The following is a 24,880-nucleotide window of genomic DNA, read 5'->3' as shown; positions in this document are numbered from 1 at the left end:
GTCAATCAAGGCACTGAGTATAGAAGTTGGGACATTAAGACGTCAATGAGACTGCACTGGGTGTATTGTGTACAGTTTTGGTTGCTCTGTTATAGGAAAGACATCATTAAACTAGAAAGAGTGCAGAGAAGATTTACAAGGATACTGAGTTATAGGCAGAGATTGGGTAGGCTGGGACTTTATTCCCTGGAATGTAGGAGATTAAAGGGTGACCTTATAGAGGTGTATAAAATCATGAGAGGCATAGATAGGGTGAACTCACACAGCCTTTTTCCCAGGGAAGGGGTACTAGAAAACTAGAGGGCATAGGTTTAAGTTGAGAGGTGAAAGATTTAAAAGAGACCTGAGGGGCAACTTCTTCACGCAGAGGGTGGTGCGTATATGGAACGAGCTGCCAGAGGAAGTGGTTGAGGCAGGTTAAATAACAACATTCAAAAGACATTTGGACAGGTACGTGGATAGGAAAGGTTTAGAGGGATCTGGGCCAAACGCAAGCAAATGGAACATGCTTGATGGGCACCATGGTCGGCATGGACGAGTTGGTCCAAAGGGCCTCTTCCCATGTGATAATATATTGCTTCAGTTAAAATGTACCAAGGGAGCACTGGTGCACTGGTTAATATTTTTGTAGTGCTGTTGGCCAAAGCTGCATGAATCACTGCATTATCTCAGAAACCACAGAAGTTACATGTAATAAACCCATACATGATCCCAATAGCAAAGCCACCACACTTCCAGTTACCACAGCACAGGAAGCAGCCATTTGGTTTACCATGCACGTCCTTCCCATTCCCCACGGCCATGTCATTTTCAAGTCTTTATTCAACTCACTTTAGAAAGTTACAAATATTGTTTAAGGAGTCTGCTCTCCTCCCCTGGGCAGACCAATATATGAACCTGGGCTGACACAATGCCCTCTGAAAGGACCCAGCAAGCCCCTCAGTTTAAGCGCTGACTACAACAGCGACACCCATGCGAGCTTGCATGTTCTCCCTGAGACCACCCGGGTTTCCTCCAAGTACTCCAGTTTCCTCCCACATCCCAAAGACATGCAGGTTAGTAAGTTAATTGTCTGCTGTAAGTTGCCCCTAGTGTATGGGTGAGTGGTAGAATCGGGGGAAGTTCAAGTCAAGCTTCTTGTCATGTGCACAAGTGCAGTGAGGTACAAGTACAATAAAAAACCTGCTTGCAGCAGCATCACAGGACATAGATACGGACAACAACATAAATTATACAAGACAACGAAGAAAACCTGTCCAAAACAAGTCATTAGTACAAAAAAAGCAGTCAGAGACAAGTCCCTGGTAGTGTAAGAGGTGATCCATAGTGTTCCGTGGCTGAGGTGCGATTAGAATAAATTTAGGAGGTTGTGGGAAGAATAAAAAATGGGATTAACATTGGATTAGTGTAAATGGTCGACGCGGATCAGTGGGCTAAAGGGCGTGTTTCTGTGCCAAGTCTCTCTATGACAATCACACAAATGAATAAAACTCCTGACAGTCAAACACATTACCCCAAACTATGGACCATCCAAGGAAATATGACAGATTCAGTTAAGGGTCTCATCCATACAGATGAATACCATGTGGATTAAGGACTAGGATTTACACATCCAATGGTTGGGTGCATGTACAGTGCACTTCATGTGATTCAATGGATTAAAAATTCTTGGATAATGTAACCAAGAGCTGAGACACTTGCAGCCAAAAAAGGTCAAAAAGTAACATTAGTTGCTAAACTCTTGCCTACAATTCAGATTTTCTGGAGTAAGACCATAAAATATAGAAGCAGAATTAGGCCATTCAGCCCATTAAGTCTGCTCTGCCATTCAATCATGGCTGATTTTTTTTTCTCAACCCCATTCTCCTGCCTTCTCCCCTTAACCCCTTTACCAATCAAGAACCTCTCAATTTCTGCCTTAAATACACCCAGTGACTTGGCCTCCACAGCCCTCTGTGGCAATAAATTCCACAGATTCACCACCCTCTGGCTGAAGGAATTCCTCCTCATCTCAGTTCTAAAGGGACGTCCCTTTATTCTGAGGCTGTGCCCTCGGATCCTAGACTCTCCTACTAATGAAAACATCCCCTCCACATCCACACTATCCAGGCCTTTCAGTATCCAACAGGTTTCGGTAGAGTACTTGAAAATATAATCCTGTAAATAGCATCACAGAATTGTTCCCTCACAGAACATTGTCACTTGATCTATTGATTCTGTACCAGCTCCCAGCAGAGCCCTCCTGTCATTCCCACTATTTGCAATTTTATTACATAAAGTTCTGTATTAGACCCATACGATAGAGGTTTAAGAATCTTTACACAATTGACTAATTTAAAAAAAAATCACCCAGGTCCTGAAGAATTAATTTTTTTTATCCTTAAATGTATATTTTAATGACAATGATTATTAGCTACCAATAATCCTACAGCTCTGAATATTTCTCTTAAATGGAGCCTCTGAATAACCTATTGTCTTAAAACAAAAAGCAACTTGAAGCGTTGTCAAAGGATCTGTCTGGTCTTGGTACAAGCAGCTGTATCCCGAGCAGTAATTACATCAATCCTTTGACCTCCATGACTAAAGGCGGCTCTACACTAGTGAGAAAAGCAGTCTTACAACAGCAATATTAACCCCAAACAATGACCAATTTCCTTACATCAAAACACATGGAAATTCCACACAGGAACAGGCTCACCAACACACTTACTCTCCAGTGTCTATCAATTTCCTAAGCCCGTCAACCATCACCATTTCTGTCTCTCTTTATTCCCCTTTCCTTCAAACACCCATCCAAAATTACTTCTGGACGTTGACTAGCCTTGGCTTTAATAACTAATTTTTTCCACGCCTCTGAGCCCTCCCCTGGGTCTCTGGCGCTGTGAGGCAGTAAATCTACAAGCTGGGCCACTGTGCCACCCAACTAACTAAAAGTTAAATCATATGTTAATCAAGAAATGCACAAGAAGCAAAATTGAAACAGAAACTTAACCAGAAGGGATTTAGCTACACCAAGTCCTACTTATCTGCAAGGGACAGAGATACAGACTTCACACAGATAACAAAAAAATGAGGATCCAATTAAGACCTTCTCTTTTGTATCCAAAACACCTCCAAATAAGCAAAAGTATACCCGAAAATGTTCCGCACTAATGTACATTAGTAAATACTTTAAAATGTTTAAATACCGAAAAGGACATAATATTAGCTAACGAATTTGTTCTGACATCATAAGATGCAGTGGTGTTAAAAAAAATCTCTATTAGAACAGGGAGCCACTTAACCCAAGTGGTCTGGAAACTGATCATTGTACTTATACAATGATTGGTGCCTCAGTGTGTACATGTACAGAGATAGTTCGGAAACATCTTCTGAGATGAGGCCTGAGACTGACCATAACTGGGAGCAAAGACAAAACTGATAAATTACATTCAGAGTAAAAGTTTCTCCCTCTTCACTACACAAAGTATGAAGACAAATCACTCTGTTCTACTGAATAGTCATCAACTTAAAACGTTAATTCTGTTTCCCACTCCATTAGTGCCGCCCAACTGGTGAAGTATTTCCAGCATTTTCTGCTTTTAAATTGCATCCGCAGTGGTTTGCTCTTGTATGCCAGTGAACACTACAGTGATCCCAGTTCACAGACACCAATACCAGAGAAACAAAGGACTGCAGATGCTGGAATCTAGACGAAAAACACGATGATGCTGGAGGAACTCAGCAGGCCAGGCAGCATCTGTGCAGAAAAGCAGGCGGTCAACATTTCGGGTCAGGGTAGCGGTTAGCGTAACACTATTGCGGCGCTAGCAACCCGGGTTCAATTCCGGCCACTGCCTGTAAGGAGTTCGTACATTCTCCCCGTATCTGCATGGGTTTCCTCCGGGTGCTCCGGTTTCCTCCCACATTCCAAAGACGTACGGGTTAGGAAGTTGTGGGCATGCTATGTTGGCGCCGGAAGCGTGGCGACACTTGCGGGCTGCCCCCAGAACACTCTACACAAAAGATGCATTTCACTGTGTGTTTCAATGTACGTGTGACTAATAAAGATATCTTAAATCTTAAATCTTCAGGACTGAAGATAGGAAAAGGGGAAGCCCAGTATATAGGAGGGAAAAGCAGAGCCATCCTCCAGTTTAAATCCAAGCATTACAATAAATGCAAACAGATGTCCTTTGTAACCATATGGTCAGGGTTACCAATATCCCCAAACACCAGGGTAGAAATCATGAGAAGTAGTGGCATGCATGTGTAATGCCTCCCGTTTTAAACCTTGTCTAATACTCAGCTCTACTTGAGTCAATGAAACTAAAATATTGAACAGGGCTCATCAGTACAAGAGTGCTGGACTTTCACCTTGCCAAGGCAGCTATCCAACCTTTCCTGGCTCATGTCACCTCACCATAGGAAGGATGTCGAGGCTTTAGAGAGGGTACAGAGGAGGTTTACTAGGATGCTGTCTGGATTAGAGGGCATGTGCTATCAGGAGAGGCTGGACAAACTTGGGCTCTTTTCTCTGGAGCAGCGGAGGCTGAGGGGTGATCTGTTGGAAGTGTATAAAATTATGAGGGGCATAGGTAGGGTGGACAAGCAATATCTTTTTCCCATTATTGAGTGATCCAATACCAGAGGGCATGCACTTAAGGTGAGAGGAGGTAGGTTCAGAACAGACGTTTTTTACTGAGAGAGTGGTGGATGCCTGGAAAGTGTTGCCTGATAGGGTGGTGGAAGCAAATTCATTGGGGGCTTTGAAGAGGGGCTTGGATGGGAACATGAATGAGAGGAAAATGGAGGGATATGGGCATTCTGTAGGTAGGAGGGAATAGCTATGTCGGCACAACATTGTGGGCTGAAGGGCCTGTTCTGTGCTGTACTGTTCAATGTTCAGAACACATCCAACTAGATCTGACACCAACTTAGGCAATTACAGCACTCAACAGTAAGCAAGCTATTTCTGATGCTTAGTAAACATATGCATTACTAAGCAATGGTGTGCTTTAAATTGTAGAGGGGAATGAAGGATGTATATGAATGGGAAATAATTATTAAGTAGGTTTGCAAATAGCTTAGTTCATAATCAAATCTCCATTCAGGCAACTGATTGCGTAAAGGAGTCCACAACTCAACCTTGGTTACAACGAACATTTCTAATGCATTTCCAACTGATGCTTTCTGCCAAGATGTTGCAGGTCTTGAATTTAACAATTATTGGTCAGAAAATAGCCAACTGAGCTACAAATTGAGAAGCACCGGGAGAACGAGATTCTGGAGGCACAGGGGGAGGTAGTGGTGCTGAAAGATTGGGGAGGGGTCACTGAGGACTCACACCAAAGGGACTGTTGGATTACGTGGAGGAGGCAGCAAACTTGGCACAACTGGTTGTGGGCACATATAAAAAATAAAGCCACAGATTTAAGACAGGGTTAGCAGGAGGGGAAACTAAAATAAAATGTAAAAACATTTGAAAATGGAAAAATACTTGAAGTGTTTCATTTTTATGCTACCATTCATGACTGTGGAACAATACAAAGCACAGTCAACAAAATGCTTCTAAATTTCTGTCACTCTTGTAAGGTAGCAACCAACTTATGCTCAGCAAGCTCCAACAAGCCACAATGTAGAAAGAACTATTTAATTTATTTTCATGACACTGGATGAAGGATAAATACTAGCTCCAGTGTGACAGCACCTTCCACACCCATGACTCCCACCCCCAAGGACAAAGACAGACAGCAACACCATCACCTTCATGTTCCTCTCTAGTCACATGCCATCTGACTCTCTCCTTCCTGAACTGGAAGAATAGGAGATAAGAAACAGAGGAGAAATGAAGAGATCTAGAGTGGAGATGGAACAGAAGTGAGCCAACCAAGAGTGATCAAGGGCTGAGGAATAAACCAGCCTCCCCTCCTTGGACTCCGTCTTTACCTCTCGCTGCCTTGGCGAAGCAGCCGGCATTATCAAAGACCCCACCTACCCAGGTCATTCTCTCTTCTCTCCTTTTCCACCAGGCAGAAGATACAGGAGCTTGAGGGCACATCCCACCAGGCTCAAGGACAGCTTCTACCCCACTGTGATAAGACTATTGAACGGTTCCCTTATACGATGAGATGGACTCTGACCTCAAGATCTACCTTGTTGTGACCTTGCACCTTATTGCACTGCACTCTCTCTGTAGCTGTGACACTTTACTCTGTACTGTTATTGTTTTTACCTGTACTACCTCAATGCACTCTGTACTAACTCAATGTAACTGCACTGTGTACTGAATTGATCTGTACAAACGGTATGCAAGACAAGTTTTTCACTGTACCTCAGTACAAGTGACAATAATAAACCAATACCAATACTTCACTAAGCTTTTTCAACAACATGGAAGGTGAACATCCTTTACATTAATTTATATTAACTCTCTAAATTTTCCCTTTATTTACTACCATCTTACCTGAGGTCTCATCCTTGGGTTCCACCTGACATAATAGTTTACCCACAGCTCCAAGTGCCGTAAACTGGTTACCGGGTAAAGCACATGATTTTCATAATTCACATAAAATGGGTTGGTGAACTCCTCCAACTGACTGTTTATGTAGGACCAAAGGGAGACGGTCTTTGTCTGCACTTCCTGTAAAAAGGACAGAACATTATGCAGCAATGTTATATTGGACGATGGGCACCATCAGCAAATACACTGTGCACAATCAACACTTTGCATTTGCAAATCACAAACCACCACTCAACCGATAGGAAGGCATGGGATGTGAAATTCTTTTCTATGTTTAATTCTAAGTGCAAAATGACAGGATTTTTGTAAAACCTGATTAGTTCACTGTTGTCCTTATCAGAAGAAAATCGGCCACCCTCACTCCCTGCCTCCTATCTCCCACCAATAGTGAATTCCAAAATGACTGAACAAGCTGGTCAGTTCTATCAAACTGGGACATTTCTACATAATGCACTGAACCTTCATGGATGTACTAAGGAGAAAACATGAGTGGTATTGAAGCATTATATAAGAAAGCATTGAATTGATGGTACAATGAACGTAGAGAAAATCGTACCAACTGTATTTACTGTATATGTTATAAATAATAAAAGTATATTTTTGAAATGAAATAGCGCACTGAAGCAACTTGCCAAAGCTGCTTTGACAGCACCACCCAAACACATGACGTCCACACCAAGGTCAAGGGCAGTTAGCGCTACCATCACCTTCAGGTTTCCCTCTACTCACACACCATCCTGACTTAGAAATATATTTCTGTTCCTTCATCGTCACTGGAATGAATCCAGGAACTGCCCACCCAACAGCACTGCAGGAGTACTTCGCTGGAAGGACTGCAACCATTCAGGGTAATTGGGAGTGTGCTATAAATGTTGGCCATTCCAGTGATACCCACACCCGGTAAATCAAAATCAAAACCAAAACAAATGCTTGACATTTTGGCAAATCACAAAGCCATTCTATAGGGATGGCATGGTAGGGTAGAGGGGCTGCACAGTAGTGTAGCGGTTAGCATAACACCATTACAGCACCAGCGACCCAGGTTCAATTCCCGCCGCTGTCTGTAAGGAGTTTGTACGTTCTCCCCATGTCTGCGTGGGTTTCCTCCGGGTGCTCCGGTTTCCTCCCACATTCCAAAGACGTACGGGTTAGGAAGTTGTGGGCATGCTATGTTGGCGCCAGAAGTGTGGCGACACTTGCGGGCTGCCCCCAGCACATTCTCAGTAATGCAAAAAGACGCATTTCACTATGTGTTAGTACATGTGACTAATAAATAAATATCTTAAATCAGTGTTAATTGTAATGTTATTGCATTAACATTAATGATACTACTGGTGGGAATGTGACTCCACAGCATTTGCTGTGATTGAGACATCTACTGCTCTTCAACTAAGATCTCTATAGCACAGAAACCTCCAGTCACGATGCAGGGTCTGAGAGCGAGAATTCAGTTCCAGCTGTACCCCTCAGTTTGGGAGAGATCAGACTTATCACCTACCTCCTTCACTCTCTGTTGCTCACAGTTATAAAGGAATGTCCCAAACAGGCAGCTGTACAGATGGTCCAGGATGGTCAGCAGGAAGAGCTCATTAAATTCAAAGGCTGCTGGAAACTAGATCAGCAGAAACATACAAGATGTAAATGCAGAGCAGCAAACAATCTCTATTAAGCATGAGCAGAGTACGAAGGAACTCTGTGACGTGATGCCAATGGAACAGAAGAATCCCAATTTCTGGTGGTTCGTAATTCCAATCGTCTCCATTTGGGGGGTTAGGGTTGTGGTTTGGGGGACAGGGGAGAAACAGGAGAGGGAAAAGGCAGAGGTGAGAGGAAGCAGTGGCGGAGAGGCACAGAGGCAGCAAGAGAGGTGGGAGTTCAAGGTGAGCATGGGGGGGGGGGGCGCGGGGGGCAAAGTCACTGAGGCAGAGGGAGGGACCAATATGGAGATGGAAAGGTGCAGGGTGCAGCAGTAACTACGGTAATAGTGTCACTGGTTAGTCGACAGTGTAATTGGAATTACTGTGCTGCAGGAGAAGGTATAATCTGATGTACCTCTTTGTCATTAATCAGAGATTATCCTGAAGATAGAACCATAGAACACAGCAGCACAGAAAACAGGCTATTCGGCCCTTCTAGTCTGTGCCGAAATTTTATTCCACTAGTCCCATTGACCTGCACCCAGTCCATAATCCTCCAGACCTCTCCCATCCATGTATCTATCCAATTTATTCTTAAAACTTAAGAGTAAGATGGGGAAGTAAAGTTTTATCATAGAATCATCGAGAAACAGGCCCACCAAATCCACACTGACCGTCACCTGCCCGTTCACACTAATCCTAGATTGATCCCACATTCTCATCAACTCTCCCGAGATTCTACTGCTCACCTTCGGACAAGTACAATGGTCAATCAGCCTACCAACCCGCAAGTACAGATTTGGATGATCTATAATAGAAGAGACACTGGAACTCAGGACATACATGGGCTAACCTATAATGGTAGAGACGAGGCACACTACAGTTAACGAGCACCTGGACCGCAGCAACCTACAATGACATACATTGTGGTAGTGCTGGCTTAGAAGAGGTGGTGAAGGTTTATTAATGGCAGCTGACCTGTGAAGGAGGTGTAAATGAAAAGAAGATGAATAAGAACGGAGGAGACAGAAGAAAACCAATGCTGGAACGATGAGATATAAAACACAGCAGCTGCAGGAAATCTGAAATAAAAGAGAATGCTGGAAATACTCAGGAGGTCAGGCAGCATCCATGGAGAGGCAAAAATGCCACCTCTCATCAGAACAGTCCAAGTAAGGCTGATTATCTGTAGAATTCAATATTAAGTCATGAGGGCTAGTGCAAACTGTACTAGATGCCCAGATGATCTGTTTTAGTGAACACTAGAGAAACAAAGGACTGCAGGTGCAGGAATCTAGTTGAAGAACACGATGATGTTGGAGGAACTCAGCAGGCCAGCCAGCATCGGTGGAGAAAAGCAGGTGGTCAACGTTTCAGGTCAGGACCCTTCTTCAGGACTGAAGATAGGAAAAGGGGAAGCCCAATATATAGGAGGGAAAAGCAGGGGTAGTAAGTGGTCAACACAAGTAAAGAGGTACAAAGTGTACGAACAAAGACTAAATATGCTCCTACCTGTCTCGTCATCTGCCACACGCAGTCGATGAACTGAAGGAAGATAGGCGATCGATCAGCAGCAGCGTGGTTCTCATCCCCATGTCCTACTCTCTGAATGGGAGAGAAAGACACGCGTTTTTACAAGAATCTGCCTGGCCTCAGGATGTTGCAAAGCAAATTACATCTAATGAAGTATAACCAACCTTACATCTTGAGAAGTGATCATTTTGTGCACAGCAAGCCCCCAGAAACAACACTGACCAGTTTCAATGATGTCCATTAAGAGATAAATGTTGGCCAGGAGAATGGGAGATCTCTCCTGGAGTCATAGAGTATGGAAACAGGCCCTTCAGCCCAACTGGTCCATGCCGACCAAAATGACCATCTAAGCTAGTCCCATTTGCCCAGGTTTGGTCCATGCCAACCAAGATGTCCATCTAAACCAATCCCATTTGCCTGGGTTTGACCCATATCCCTCTAAACCTTTCCTCTCCATGTAGCTGTCCAAGTGCCTTTGAAATGTTGTTAATGTACCTGCCTCAACCACTTCCTCTGGCAGCTCATTCCATATATGGACCACCCTCTGAGTGAAAAGTTGCCCCTCAGGTTCCTATTAAATCTCTCCCCTCTCACCTTAAACCTATGCCCTCTAGTTTTTGATTCCCTAACCCTGGGAAAAAAAGACTGTGTGCATTCACCATATCTAGGCCCCTCATGATTTTAATCACCTCTATAAGCCTCCTTCACACCAGGGAAGACAGTCCCAGCTTGTCCAGATTCTCCCTCATTCTCCTATGCTCCAATGAATAATGCCCTAACCTGCTCAACCTCTCTCTATAATTCAGTCTACTTATCTTCGAATAATGCTGCCAGATCATCTGGAGGGCAGACAGGACTTAGCTTTAACATTTCTTCTAAAGGTGCCACTGCAGAGAGTGTGGGACTCTCTGGGCAGCCACAGTAGTGCAGCAGTTAGCGTAACGCTATTACAGCACTTGCGACCCGGGTTGAATTCCGGCCACTGTCTGTAAGGAGTTCGTACGTTCTCCCCGTGACTGCATGAGTTTCCTCCGGGTGCTCCGGTTTCCTCCCACATTCCAAAGATGTACGGGTTAGGAAGTTGTGGGCATGCTATGTTGGCGCCGGAAGCGTGGCGACCCTTGCGGGCTGCCCCCCGAACACTATGCAAAAAGATGCATTGCACTGTATGTTTCGACGTACATGTGACTAATAAAGATATCTCATCTCTTACTGCTGTAACTTGGATTGTGTGTTCAATCTTTGGAAGGGGAGCTTGAACCTGATCCCAGGTTTGTGAAGTCCATGCTCATTAAATGATGTACTGACCCAAGTGATTCCAATCTACTCACTGCCAACTGCACTGCCCTCTTGGTTTACTTACAACTGCAAATCTGTGTCCAAAACTGAGCCATTCCTTCTCCAGCAGCACTTCAAATCCCTTGATGGTTCGGTAGTAGCTATCGAGGATCAGCATGCTGAGAGACGTAAGCTGTGAAGTCCGATCCCAGCCATCGCTGCAGTGGACCACAACCGAAGTCTTTGCTGATTCAACCTTGTCGGCGATACGAACTGCTCCAGCTAACAGGATCTGGGAGAGAAGGCGAGAAGGTTAACAGAAAGAGTCAGCCCAGCCACAGGAATGCGCAGCTGGAAGAGACCAGTACGAACTGACGTATGTCATCTTCAGACTTGAATCACGAGTACAGGCCGTTCAAAATGACAACCCATTAGCTGCAAGCACAGCAGCACATAGGCGCACAGCAAGATCCCACAGGTAGCCACCATCTGATTGAGTATTGGTTAAAGGAGCACTGGGTCCTTCCCCGAATACCACCCTGGGACCTTTTATATCAAACTGGCAGACAGGATTGCCATTTAATCTCTCATCCAAAACCCAGTACCCCTGACGCTGAAGCAACCTCTCAGCACTACACAGAGGTGTCATCCTGAAAACTGTGTGCTACAGCTTAAAGCACCCACCCACCTACTAGGGCAGGCACAGTAGTGTAACGGTTAGCGTAACGCTATTACAGCACCAGCAACCCGGGTTCAATTCCGGCCACTGCCTGTAAGGAGCTTGTACATTCTCCCTGTAACTGCGTGGGTTCCCTCCAGGTGCTCCGGTTTCCTCCCACATTCCAAAGACGTACAGGTTAGGAAGTTGTGGACGTGCTATGTTGGCGCCAGAAACATGGCGACACTTGCGGGCTGCCCACAGAACACTCTACGCAAAAGATGCATTTCACTGAGTGTTTCGATGTACATGTGACTAATAAAGATATCTTACCTTATCTTAATCCCATTTTATTCTCCCCCCATCAACTCCTCCCAGATTCTGCCACTCACCCACACACTAGTAATGATTTACCATGACCAACCAACCGACCGATGATTAACCGACCAACCCACACATCTTTGGGATACGAGAGGAATTCGGAGCACCCGGGGGAAACCCATGCGGTAACAGGGAGAATGTGCCAACTCCAGATCGACAGCACCGGAGGTCAGGATTGAACCCAGGTCACTGGAGCTGTGAGGCAGCAGCTCTACCAGCTGTGCCACTGTGCTGCCCAATGAACAATACCAGTCTCCCCTGGTGTACCCAGCTATGCACTAAGCTAACTAGAAGCAGCACTGCCGAGATTAAACTTGGCCAGTATGGGGAAGGAGGAAAATACAGTCTGCCCCTGATCACCATCAGACTTGGCAGTGCAATGGTAGCTAAACCCCACTGTGACGCTGGTGTGGACAACCAGCTCAGTGATGTATTCCAGCAAGGCTGTGAGGTTAAATGACAGATACTGAGAGCCAGAGGTTTTTTCCCCCAGGCTGTCAGGCCCCTGAATACCCTGGAGGCAGTCTCAGACAAATGCCACGTTAAAAGTCCTGGTTTGCACAACAGCGAATAAGAACTTTGGCCACTGCTGAACATGTTTATACACTTGAACATGTTTATACACTTAGTGCAATACACCGAGTTCTGCATTTTCTTTGTCCAATTCGGTTTTGCACCAACCTTGCTTTAATTTTGTATCCTGTATATACCATTTTTTGCACTATTTGTGCTTGCACAATTTTTCTGCCTGCGTTTATTGTATGTTCTCTGTTCTATGTATGTTCTCTGATGTGAGAGTCTGGGGGAAACCACATTTCGTTCCTCCATGTGTTTTACAGCATGTGGGTGAATGACAATAAAGTAACTTGAACTTGAACAGAGAAACCAAGAGAAAATGAAAAGAGCAGTTTCCAAAGTCTAACCCCTGTTGTTGGTTTAAAATCTCTTTCCTGCAATTCCTCATTAATTAGTTCAGCACAACATTGTGGGCTGAAGGGCCTGTTCCTGTGCTGTACTGTTCTATGTACATCACAAATAATTCCTGCCAACTATTGTACCTATGGATGGATTCAGTTTAGAGGGGGATACAAAATATAGGAAATAAAGAGTCTCACCCGTATGTATTCTAACCAATGAGTCAAATCAATATTTGACAGCCACTTGGATTCATCTATGACTGGGTAAACAATGTCCTTCAGTTTCCTCAGAGATTCCCTTATGACATGGATATTATGGATTTCCAAGAAAACGAGCTCAGCATTTGAATAGGCACTTTCACTCTCGTAGCCTCCGCCTTTGACCTAAACAATGGCAACGAAAACGCAAGCATCGATGAAAATCGGAAGCTAGCAACAGTTAAACATTTTTCTTACTCCTTCACAACATGTTGAAAGTGATGTCCAACTGCAGAACTGCAGTGACTGAGTTCACACTACAAATACTACAAAGAGGAGAAACTATAAATCAGTCAACCGAAGACACAAGAGACTGCAAATGTTCAAATGTGTTTTTTTTAAGATTGGAAAGGACTGGAGAAGGGGAGACAGGTTGGAGTCAAGGTACGAGGAGATAAGTTCATTGGGGCAAGAGCAGGCAGAAACAATGGGCCTCTCAGGGAAGTCCTGTTTGTGGATCTTGGGTAAGAGATAGTGCCCCAACCCTGCACTATCAGATTGGGAGGCTGTGGAGAGGAGATCTCCTGATGTGATGAGATCTGTGCCTTTCTTTAGGTGTCCGGATGCAGGGTTTCGACCCAAAACGTCAACAACTCCCTTCCCCGCAAACGTGTTGCTCGGCCTACTAAGTCACTCCTACAGGTGGTTTGTTTCTTGTAAATCAGTCAATCTGCCTACATAAATGTTAGACTATTGCAGTGAAGTCTACTGCAATGGTTCATGGGCTTAAGTTTCCAACATTTAAAAAAAAATATCCACTTCTGTGACTCCTAATACAATGTCCACAGTTGGCACCTTATTGGCATCTGCAACACTGTTTTGTCGGGCGTCAAAGATGGTTAACTTGTGAGACTGAGCATTGGCATCCATGATGGTCTGTAAGTACTTCTCGTCCTCCTTGCATCGCTTGTCATTGGGTCCGACCATTGGCTGGCTGCATCTGGTAATCGTTGCTTGTGTTTCTGGATGGATCCATGACAAAACCTGAAGAATAACAGGAAAGGTTTTCAGGCTTCATTCATATTCGGTGATTCACAAGAAACAGAGGCAGCAGTGGACCATAGAATCACGCAGCACGGAAGCAGGCCCTTTGGCCCAACTGGTCCATTCCAACCAAGATGCCTCATCCAAGATATCCCTCTAAACCTTTCCTATCCATGTACCTGTCCAAGTGTCTTTTAAGAGTTGTTATTGTACCTGTCTCAACCACTTCCTCTGGCAGCTCATTCCATATACGGACTGCTCTTTGTGTAAAAACATTGCCCCTCAAGATGCTATTAAATCTTTCCCCCTCACCTTAAACCTAAGCCCTCTAGTTCTTGATTCCCCAACCTTGGGAAAAAGACTGCATGCGTTCACCCTATCTATGCCCCTCATGATTTTATATATACCTCTATAAGATCACTCCTCAGTCTCCAAGGAATGAAGTCCTAGCCTGTCCAACCTCTCACTATAATTCAGTCCCTCGAGTCCTGGCAACATCCTTGTCAATTTTTTCTACACCCTTTCCAGTTTAATAACATCTTTTCTATAGTAGGGTGACCAAAACTGAACACAATACTCAAGTGCGGCCTCACCAACATCGTGTACAACTCAAGGCCTTGTACAACTCAAGGCCTTGGGGCCGAAACGATCTTTACACTTCGAGAAGATCACCTTTGACCTCAGTATCACTTTCCTGCACTGACACCGTATCCCTTGATTCCTTTAATAAACAAAAACCTACCAACTAGTCCTCTATGACGGAGCTTCCACAGCCCTCTTGTGTGGAGAATTCCAAAGACAGAAGAACCTTCTTTCTGTCTCTATCAGAATAGTTGATTTATCATTCTGAGACTGTGACAGTCCATCCAGTAAAAGAACATCCCTGTAACATCCTGTTTGGGCTCTGTTTAAACTACAGAGCTTCGAGGTCCATTCAAATTGTAACATTTCAGCATCCGATTAAACTGCCGGGTTTCCGGGCTCCTCTGTGGGGGTGTTCTAAACCAACGGATTCATGCTTCACTCCACCCACCCCAGTCCCCCATCACCCTGTTTCTTTCCCCTCCTCTACCCAGTCCATCTGCCCCTCACCCACACACCCCTCCCACTGGGTCCCCTCCCCCACTGTTCCCCTCTGCCCTCCCCACCTCCCTTATTTGGTTCCATGATCCACCTTCCTCTCCTATCAGATTCCCCCATCTGCAGCCCTCTGTTGCCTCCACCTCTCACCTCCCAGCTTCTGTCCACCCTCCCCTCCTCCATCCGCCTGTCACCGCTCCTCACCTGGATCCACCTCTCACCTCCCAGCCTCTGTCCACCCTCCCCTCCTCCATCCGCCTGTCACCGCTCCTCACCTGGATCCACCTCTCACCTCCCAGCCTCTGTCCACCCTCCCCTCCTCCATCCGCCTGTCACCGCTCCTCACCTGGATCCACCTATCACCTGCCAGCTCTTGCTCCACCCCTCCCCCTCACCTTTTTATACTGGCTATCTCCCTATCTCTCATCCAGATAAGATATAAGATTTCTTTATTAGTCACACGTACATCGAAACACACAGTGAAATGCATCATTTGCGTAGAGTATTCTGGGGCAGCCCGCAAGTGTCGCCACACTTCCGGCACCAACATAGCACGTCCACAACTTCCTAACCCGTATGTCTTTGGAATGTGGGAGGAAACCGGAGCACCCAGAGGAAACCCACACAGACGCGGGGAGAACGTACAAACTCCTTACAGACAGCAGCCAGAATTGAACCCGGGTCGCTGGCGCTGTAATAGCATTACGCTAACTGCTACACTACCGTGCCTGCCCGGATGGAGGGACTTGTTCCAAAACATCGACGGTCCATTTCCCTCCACAGATGCTGCCTGACCTGCTGAGTTCCATTGTGTGTGGCAATGCTTCACTCTATTTTGGGGACTTTGGTTCAAAAGCTGGATGTAGTCCCATACATTTCTACCATGCACAGTCCAAAGTACTTCACTGGTGGGTCTGTAGACCACCAAGTCAGTGGAGGAAAGATTCAAAATTGGGACAAGAAATTTGAGGGCGTGAAGTGCACATTCAGAGGGATCGACTGCTCTGGGTCTGGGGTCGGGGGGGGGGGGAGGCGGTGGTTGAAAGACAAGGGCAGAGCTAAGCCATGAAGGTGTTTAGGGGTGAGGGGTGGGAGTATGTCCACTGCTGTTATTTCCCCAAACACACACATCGCTGCTGATCTGTGCTTTCAGGGACTTCATTTGTTTAGCCACACACCAGAGCTTGGATTCCACTCCGAGCTCTTAAGCGTTTAGCAAGGGCAGCAAGACTTATGCTGGTAGGATATGTGTGGCAGAGTTTTAAACAAGTTGGGATGTCTGCAGGGCTGACAAGTGGCAGAGCGCAGTGTGACACAGGTAGAGACAGAGGGGACGAGGCTGATTTAAATGCAACATCGGAGTTGTGAAGGAATATAAAATGCAGTTGGAAGCAAGAGCTTTCCAGCTGTGGGAATGAGATGATGATCTTGGAAAGAGGGAGTAAACACACAGAAGTGAAATAATAACTGTTTCAGTTTCACTGCACTGAACATGGTGAGTGCATTTCGCGGACAATTCTTCCTTGTGGCACATGGTCTAACTACTTTAGCCATCAGCCTGTGAAACTATAACACGGGCCAACTCCTGTAAACAGGACTCTGAACATTCGTTTTATTTAAATTATTCATACTTTGAGGGAGCCAATAAAGGGGAGTCCATTTCTAAACTCTATTCACTTGTCTCACCTGGTTTTATTCATGGTGAGTGAGTGAGTGAGTGAGTGAGTGAGTGAGTGAGTGAGTGAGTGAGTGAGTGAGTGAGTGAGTGAGAGAGAGAGAGAGAGAGAAGGCTGTGCCTGCATGCATGTGTCAGTCTGTCTGCCCGTGTCAGTGTGTCTGCGTGTGCATGAGTCTGACACAGTAGCTCTCTGGGTCAAGTCATTCTGCAGATTGGGGCCACAGACCATGCCCCAGAGCTACACTTCGCTCTGGTGCTGTTTCCTCTGCAATGATCATTTGAAACAGTCAACCGCTTGCGGCTTCCATTATCAGCGGCAGCAGCTCGAGGGCAACTGCAGAGCACAGAAGCCCCGAGGCCCTCGACACTCTGGGGAAAAGAAATCTGCAACCAAAACAGAAGCTTTTAAAGGAGTTGGAAAGTGCCACTAATGTCACAAGAGGTAGCTTTTGGCTGTGCCTTACAAAATTATTATGATTACAATATCTTTTAGAAAACTGTTAAGAAGGAAGTCACACACTTATAACAATGAAAACCAGCCTCCTCTCCACGGACTCTGTCAACACTTCTCACTGCCTCGGTAAACCAGCCAACATAATCAAAGACCCCACCCACCCAGGACATTCTCTCTTCTCCCCCTTCCCATCGGGCAGAAGATACAAACACCTGAAAGCACGTACCACCAGCTTCCATCCTGCCGTAATAAGACTATTGAACAGTGCTCTAGGACAATAAGATGGTCTCTTGACCTCACAATCTACCTCATTATGGCCTTGCACCTTCTAGTCTAACTGCACTGCACTGTAACACCTTATTCTGCATTCTGTTATTAGAACATAGAACATTACAGCACAGTACAGGCCCTTCTGCCCACGATGTTGTTGTTTTACCTTGTACTACGTCAATACACCGTTGTAATGAAATGATCTGTACGAACAGTATGCAAGACAAGTTTTTCACTGTACCTCAGTACATGTGACAATAAAAAAACAATTTACCAATTTACTTAAGCAACATTTATTAATTAATAAAATAATGGAGAAAATTAGAATTGAACTTAAAAGAAAACTTGGCCAATATTTCACCCTCCCAACTCCAACTGCAGTGGTTCCATAATTCTCAAGGACAAAATGGAAGAGGCCCTTGCTTCTGTATCAGATGTATGTAAAATCCAGTGGAGGAGTAGGCCCTGGTCCCAGGTGACCCAACATCACAACATCAGGGACACTCAGATATGAAGCACAACCAACAACAACTCACTGGGAATCGGCCACTGGTCCGAAACGCTACCACTTTGCAAAGGTCATCGTCCTTGACGTTGGTTGGCACCACCACAATTGCCGGGTAGGTGTCACAGAGCTCGTAGTTGCTGTTGAGTTTAGATATTGTCCAACTTTCATTTGGCAGACCCTGTAACAACATTGTTTTGGAAAATAAAAGTTAAAAAAGACCAAAGCAAAATACTGCTGAAGCTTGAGCAAAAAATAAACTGCTGGAGGAACTCAGCAGGTCAGACAGCATCTGTGGAGGTGGAAGGAACTGTCGGTGTTTCAGGTCCTGATGCAGGTTCTTGACCCAAAACGTTGACAATCCCTACTCCCCCCACCCCCCCCCCCGCCCCCCTAGATGCTGTTCAACCCGAGTTCCTCCAGCAGTTTGCTTTTCGCTCCAGGTTACAGCATCGGCAGTCTCTTGTCTCCATTTTACTGCTGAACCTTTAACCAAGTCAGACAGTGTCTGCAGAACTTTGATTGTTTTTTAAACTGTATTTCACTTTCAGCCAGTTCTGGAGTGCTGAAGATGTTCTTTTCAACTTCCTGTATCTTTCCAACATTTTCACTTCAGTTAGGAACAGGAACCTGGAGACCCACACTCAACAATTCAGGGACAATTACCGCCTCCATGAGATGTCTGAATGGTCCATGAACACTACCTCGTTATTCCTTTTTTTTTGCACTATTTATTTATTTTTGTAATTTATAGTAATTTTATGTCTTTGAACCGTACTGCTCCCGCAAAACAACAAATTTCACGTCATATGTCAGTGATAATAAATCTGATCCTGATTCTCACATGACTCAAGTGTCAGACTATGAGAGGTTGCTGAATTGAAAGCATAGAAAGCTTCCTATTGGTATTGGTTTATTATTGTCACTTGTACCGAGGTACAGTGAAAAACTTGTCTTGCATACCATTCGTACAGATCAATTCATTACACAGTGCAGATACATTGAGCTAGTACACAGTGCATTGAGGTAGTACAGGGTAAAAACAATAACAGAGTACAGAGTAAAGTGTCACAGCTACAGGGAAGTGCATTGCAGGTAGACAATAAGGTGCAAGGTCACAACAAGGTAGATTGTGAGGTCAAGAATCCATCTTATCGTATAAGGGAACCGTTCAATAGTCTTATCACCGTGGGATAGAAGCTGTCCTTGAACCTGGTGGTATGTGCCCTCAGGCTCCTGTATCTTGTGACTAATAAAGATATCTTGACTTATCTTATGTATGGCATGATCTGTCTGGATGGCATGCAAAACAAAAGTTTTTCACTGTATCCCAGTACATGTGACAATAATAAACCAATACCAACACCAATTGGTTGAGCGAATCACCTAAGGATCGCCCAGAAGGCAGCCTGCCACGTCTCTTCCAAGTCCATGAAAACTCACGAAGAACCAACAAAGAAAAGGGTTAATTCCACCATCACCCTTACACGAGGAAGACTAGAGAGGATGGAGGACAGAAACCAACAGCCCCCTGTCATCCCAGCTCAAGCGGAGGAGGAGAAAACTTACCAAATCCAGCATTAAAAAGTAGATTGTTCAAAAAACAAAATCATCTTCACACAGAAATAGTTGCATAGCACAAGGTACTCTGGAGACCAAAGGGAACGTAAATGACCAACCTGTCTTTTATATTCTGCAATTGGGTCGTACACCTTCCATCCCTGCACGGGGAAGTTCTCCTTATACTTCATTGCAAAAAGTGGCTAAAAGGCAAAGAATGGCAGTTTACCCAGACAGCATTTTATTACTGAATACATCACAAGTTGCTTGGGACAGCAGTCTCAACACCAAAGGGAATCCCGTACTGGCCGAGGACAGCAATAAGCACAAAATGCTGGAGGAACTCAGCAGGTCAGGCAGCATCTGTGGAGGAAGATAAACAGTCAACGTTTCGGGTCAAGACCCTTCCTCAGGACTGGAAAGGAAAAGAGGGCAGAAGCCAGAATAAGAAGGTCGGAGGAAGGGGAGGAGCACAGACTGGCAGGTGATAGGTGAGTTCAGGTGACAGGTGAGTCCAGGTGACAGGGGGACGGTAGGTGGGTGGGGGAGGGGCAATAGAAGGGAGTGATGTAAGAGCACATGTTGGGAGAGCAGCAGAGATCACAGAAGGGAGAGCAGTGACCCTCTCACCTGGACTCACCTGTCACCTGCCAGCCTCTGCTCCTCCCCCTCCCCTCACCTTCTTATTCTGGCTTCCGCCTTCTTCCTTTCCAGTCCTGATGAAGGGTCTCAACCCAAAAAATGTCAACTGCTTATTTCCCTCCATAGATGCTGCCTGACCTGCTGAGTTCCTCCAGCATCTTGCGTGCATTGCTCCAGATTCTCTGACTGAGGACAGGGCAACTAATTTCCAATTCATGAGACTGTTGGCAACCCTGTTCACATGGGAGGACTCACCGAACCATGGCTTGAGACACCTGTGGCCATGACTAAAGTGACCCCAGGCATGCAAACCTGAAAAGTCACTTTACTGTTGTGGATGTTTTCATTTGTATGTGCGATTGTTCAGTTTGAAAAGAATAACCTGGGGCACATTTTCCTTCTGTGCTGCTGAACTGGGTGCATGACCAAAGGTGCATTAACTCATGTGTTAGTGGAGAGGGCGATTGGAAGGAAAAAGCTGCTGAACCTCGAACACTGTTTCTCTCTAACGCTGCCTGTCTTCCTGCACTTTTCCAGCACGATTTTTATTTCAGTTAGGAACACAAGAAGTCCCCAAGTTCTGCACCAACTCACCAGTGCCTCTACTTCCTCTGGAGGCTGAAGGAATTTGGCATGTCCCCTTTGACACTCATGAACTTTTATCAATGCACCATAGAAAGCATCCTATCTGGATGCATCATGGCTTGGTCCCGCAACTACTCTGCCCGGGACCGCAAGAAACTGCAGAGAGTTGTGGACACAGCTCAGCACATCACAGAAACCAGCCTCCCATCCATAGACTCTGTCTATATCTCTCGTTGCCTTGGTGAAGCAGCCAGCATAATCAAAGACTCTATCCACCCGGGTCATTCTCTCTTCTTCCCTCTCCCATCAAGCAGAAGATACAGGAGCCAGAGGGCACGTACCACCAGGCTCAAGGACAGCTTCTATCCCACTGTGATGACTATTGAACGGTTCCCTTGTACGACGAGATGGACTCTTGACCTCACAAGCTACCTTGTTTGACCTTGCACCTTATTGTCTACCTGCAATGCCCTTCCCTGTAGCTGTGACACTTTACTCTGTATTCTTTTATTGTTTTTACCCTGTACTACCTCAATGCACTGTGTAATGAATTGATCTGTACAAACAGTACGCAAAACAAGTTTTTCCACTGTACCTCGGTACAAGTGGCAATAATAAACCAATACCAACTATCCCAATAGTCTAACACACTAGTTACAAGCCACATGTGGCCGAATGAAAATCCAGAGGTTGTTAAATGCACCTCTGATCATTAAATAAGAAATAAGCACCAGATGCTGTCATTGCGTCCATGACCTAGGTATATTAACTTAGTGTGCCGTGTTAGTGGAGAGATGGTCTGAAAGGAGGACAGAGGGAGAGGGCCTGGAGGGAGAAGGTGTTGGGGGGGGGAGGGGGGGGGAAGCTGTTCAGGAAAAGAGAAAGAGAGAGAGAAAGATGGTGAAAGAGAAAGGAAGAGAGAGAGAGAGGCGAGAGAACAGAGAGAGTGAGAGGACGGCGAAGGAAAGGGGGAGAGGGGAGAGAGGGAGAGGGGGGAGAGGGAAAGGGGGGGGGGGCTGGAGCATTTTGAGCCAATTCAGCAAATTCTTTGGAACAAGAGTGATTTAAATGGAGTCAAGACCAACATGTGACGTATGAGCTGACACTGGTGAATCAACGGACAGGTTATGACAGATTCTTCATAAGGACCATTTCTGGAAGATAATCATTTGAGTTTTTATTCTCTAAAAGTCAACTGATTGGATGCTGAAGTTTACTAGCGAAGTATCACAAAAATGGGAAAATGTACCCCAGGTTATTCTTTTTAAACTGAACAATCCCACATGAAAATGAAAACATCCACAACAGTAAAATCCTTTCAGGCATGCGTGCCTGGGGTCATTTTAGTCTTGAACATAGGTGTCTCACACAATGGTTTGGTGAGTCTTCCCCTGTAAAACGTGAACAGGGTTGCCAACAGTTTCGTGAACTGGAAATTAGTCGCCATGTCCTTTTCCCTACATCTCCCACTGGATCTTATGGAAGCCACTGGAGACAGTCCTGGGAAAGTTTCTCTCAGACTCCCAGCTGGACACCATTAACCTATGGACCTCCTGGCTCTGGAAATTCAGTGCAGAATGGCGTTCAGCTAGAACAGAGGTGACAGTGTAGTGACGTTGCAGCATTACTGAAACATGTCTGCAGGGCAGTGTCCTAGGCCCAACCATCCTCAGCTGCTTCACCAATGACCTTCCTTCCATCATAGGATCAGAAGTAGGGCTGACAGCACAATGATCAGTTCCACTTGCAACTCCTCTGCAAAGGATGCAATCCATACCTGCGTGCAGCAAGACCCAGACCATAGTCAAACGTGGTAAGTAACATTCACAAACCAGGCAACAATCACCTTCAATAAGCAAGAGTCTAAGCACCTAACCTTGATATCCAACAGCAGTACCATTGTCAACTACCCACCGTCACTCCCTGGAAAATCAACTGGAACAGCCACATAAACACTGTGGCTACAAGAGCAGATCAAAGGTTGGGTATCCTGCAGCAAAAGACTCAACACCTGACATTCCACGGCCTTTCTACTATCTATACAGCAGAATGAAATACTCTCCCAGTGCTTGAAAGAGTACAATCCCAACACTCTCAAAGCTCAGTACCATCCAGAACAAAGCAGCCTGCGTAATCAGCGCACCATTTACCTCCTGAAACATTCATTCCCTCCACCAGCAGCACAGAGTGGCTGCAGGGCTGTGCACCATCTTCAAAATGCACTGCAGTTACTCACCTGGGCTACTACACCAGCACCTCGAAAACCTGCAACCCCAACCGCCTAAAAGGAAGAGGGCTTCGTAACTCCACCATCTGAAGGTTCCCCTTCAAGTCACACTGTGCAAATGCACAAAACCCCGTTATTGGTAGCCACACTACTAAATTCACATCGTGAATTAAACTCAAGACAGTTGGTCCAGTCAAAAATACACCAGCTGTTATTTATTTACAAAACAAGTCGCGATGGGAATAATTAATCTGGCTGGATCATCAGATACTTCTCAGAATCAATCAATGATTGCAGTCTCCAGGACCAATGACAAGAAAATTCTTCACCCAGAGGGTAGTGAATCTTAAGAACTCTCTGCCCAGGGGACTTGTGGATGCTTGGCCATTCGGTACAGTTAGGACAGAGACTGATAAATTTTTGGATATTGAGGAAATCAGTGGAAGTATTACTGAATGACGAAGCAGCATGCAAGGCTGAGTGGTCTATTCCTGCTTCAAGTTCGTCTGTTCTTATGCCCTGAAACAATTTCTTCGATTGTACAGCCTTTCCTGCTCACAGGAGAATGTGGATTTACTGGATCATAAGAGTTCTGTTCTTCGGTTTTTTTTACACTTCTAAGTATCTGATCTCATTTCACTTCAGGGAAAGTCATCACTTGAGCATTCTGAAATGAATTCCAACACATCACACAAGCAAGCCAACTTACCAAGTTTTTCGAGACAGGAAAGGCATATTGGGTTAGGTTCTCAAAGATCTCCAGTTTGCCATGTTCTTCCTGCTTGTAAGCAAACCGTAGATTTCTCATATCCTGTTGAAACAGTTGGACAACATCAGATCTAATCACTTCCAGAAACAAATGAAAAACAGAATGCTGGGGAATTTAGATCTATGTAATTAGAGAAATGTGGATTTTTTTTTTTAAAAAGCCTGTCTGGTGAAAATACCAGATTGTTGGAACACAGGATACAGAACATCGAAAGATACAGCACAGGAACAGGCCCTTCAGCCCATGATGTTGTGCTGAACTAATTAAACCAGTAATTGAATACCTAACTAAACTAATCCCTTCTGCCTACACAATGTCCGTATCCCTCCATTCTCATGTTCATGTGCCTATCTAAGAGCCTCTTAAACACATCTTATATGATATATTTATTAGTCACATGTACATTCAAAACACACAGTGAAATGCATCTTTTGTGTGGAGTGTTCTGGGGGCAGCCCGCAAGTGTTGCCACGCTTCTGGCATCAACATAGCATGCCCACAACTTCCTAACCCATACATCTTTGGAATGTGGGAGGAAACCTGAGCACCCAGAGGAAACCCACACAGACACGGGGAGAACGTACAAACTCCTTACAGACAGCAACCGGAATTGAACCAGGGTCACTGGCGCTGTAATAGCGTTATGCTAACCGCTACACTACCGTGCCTGCTTCCACCACCACCCCTGGTAGCCCATTCCAGGCATGTGTAAAAAAACTTGCCTCGCACATCTCCTTTAAATTTGCCCCCTCTCACCTTAAATGCATGCCCTCTACTATTAGATACTTTGACCCTGAGAGAAAGATACCGGCTGTATCCTCTATCTACAGCTCTCATAATCTTATAAACTTCTATCAGGTCTCCCCTCAGTATCCACTGCTCTAGAGAAAACAACCCAGGTTTGCCCAATCTCTCCTTTGTTGTAAAACTAATCTGGTTCACAGCAGCCCTTTGGGAAAGCA

At 45.2% G+C, this 24,880-nt stretch overlaps 1 protein-coding gene across 3 annotated transcripts in view; it reads right to left on the bottom strand.

Annotated features, from left to right (window-relative positions):
• mtmr1b (myotubularin related protein 1b) overlaps positions 1-24,880 on the bottom strand; it is a 63,665-nt gene that overhangs the window by 2,354 nt on the left and 36,431 nt on the right. For all 3 annotated transcript variants that reach the window (XM_052020770.1, XM_052020769.1, XM_052020768.1), the window contains 9 exons: positions 23,859-23,960; positions 19,815-19,898; positions 18,167-18,316; positions 13,960-14,148; positions 13,105-13,290; positions 11,036-11,242; positions 9,652-9,744; positions 8,001-8,114; positions 6,446-6,622 (listed from right to left, as the gene is read on the bottom strand). In XM_052020770.1, the coding sequence (XP_051876730.1) occupies positions 6,446-6,622; positions 8,001-8,114; positions 9,652-9,744; positions 11,036-11,242; positions 13,105-13,290; positions 13,960-14,148; positions 18,167-18,316; positions 19,815-19,898; positions 23,859-23,960 (1,302 nt within the window). The remainder of the gene's footprint in view (positions 1-6,445; positions 6,623-8,000; positions 8,115-9,651; positions 9,745-11,035; positions 11,243-13,104; positions 13,291-13,959; positions 14,149-18,166; positions 18,317-19,814; positions 19,899-23,858; positions 23,961-24,880) is intronic.

This window comes from Pristis pectinata, chromosome 8 (genome assembly GCF_009764475.1).
Source record: "Pristis pectinata isolate sPriPec2 chromosome 8, sPriPec2.1.pri, whole genome shotgun sequence".
NCBI lineage: Eukaryota > Metazoa > Chordata > Chondrichthyes > Rhinopristiformes > Pristidae > Pristis > Pristis pectinata.
Note: the sequence above shows the minus strand (reverse complement) of the source record. Positions and strands in the feature narration are given on the sequence as shown.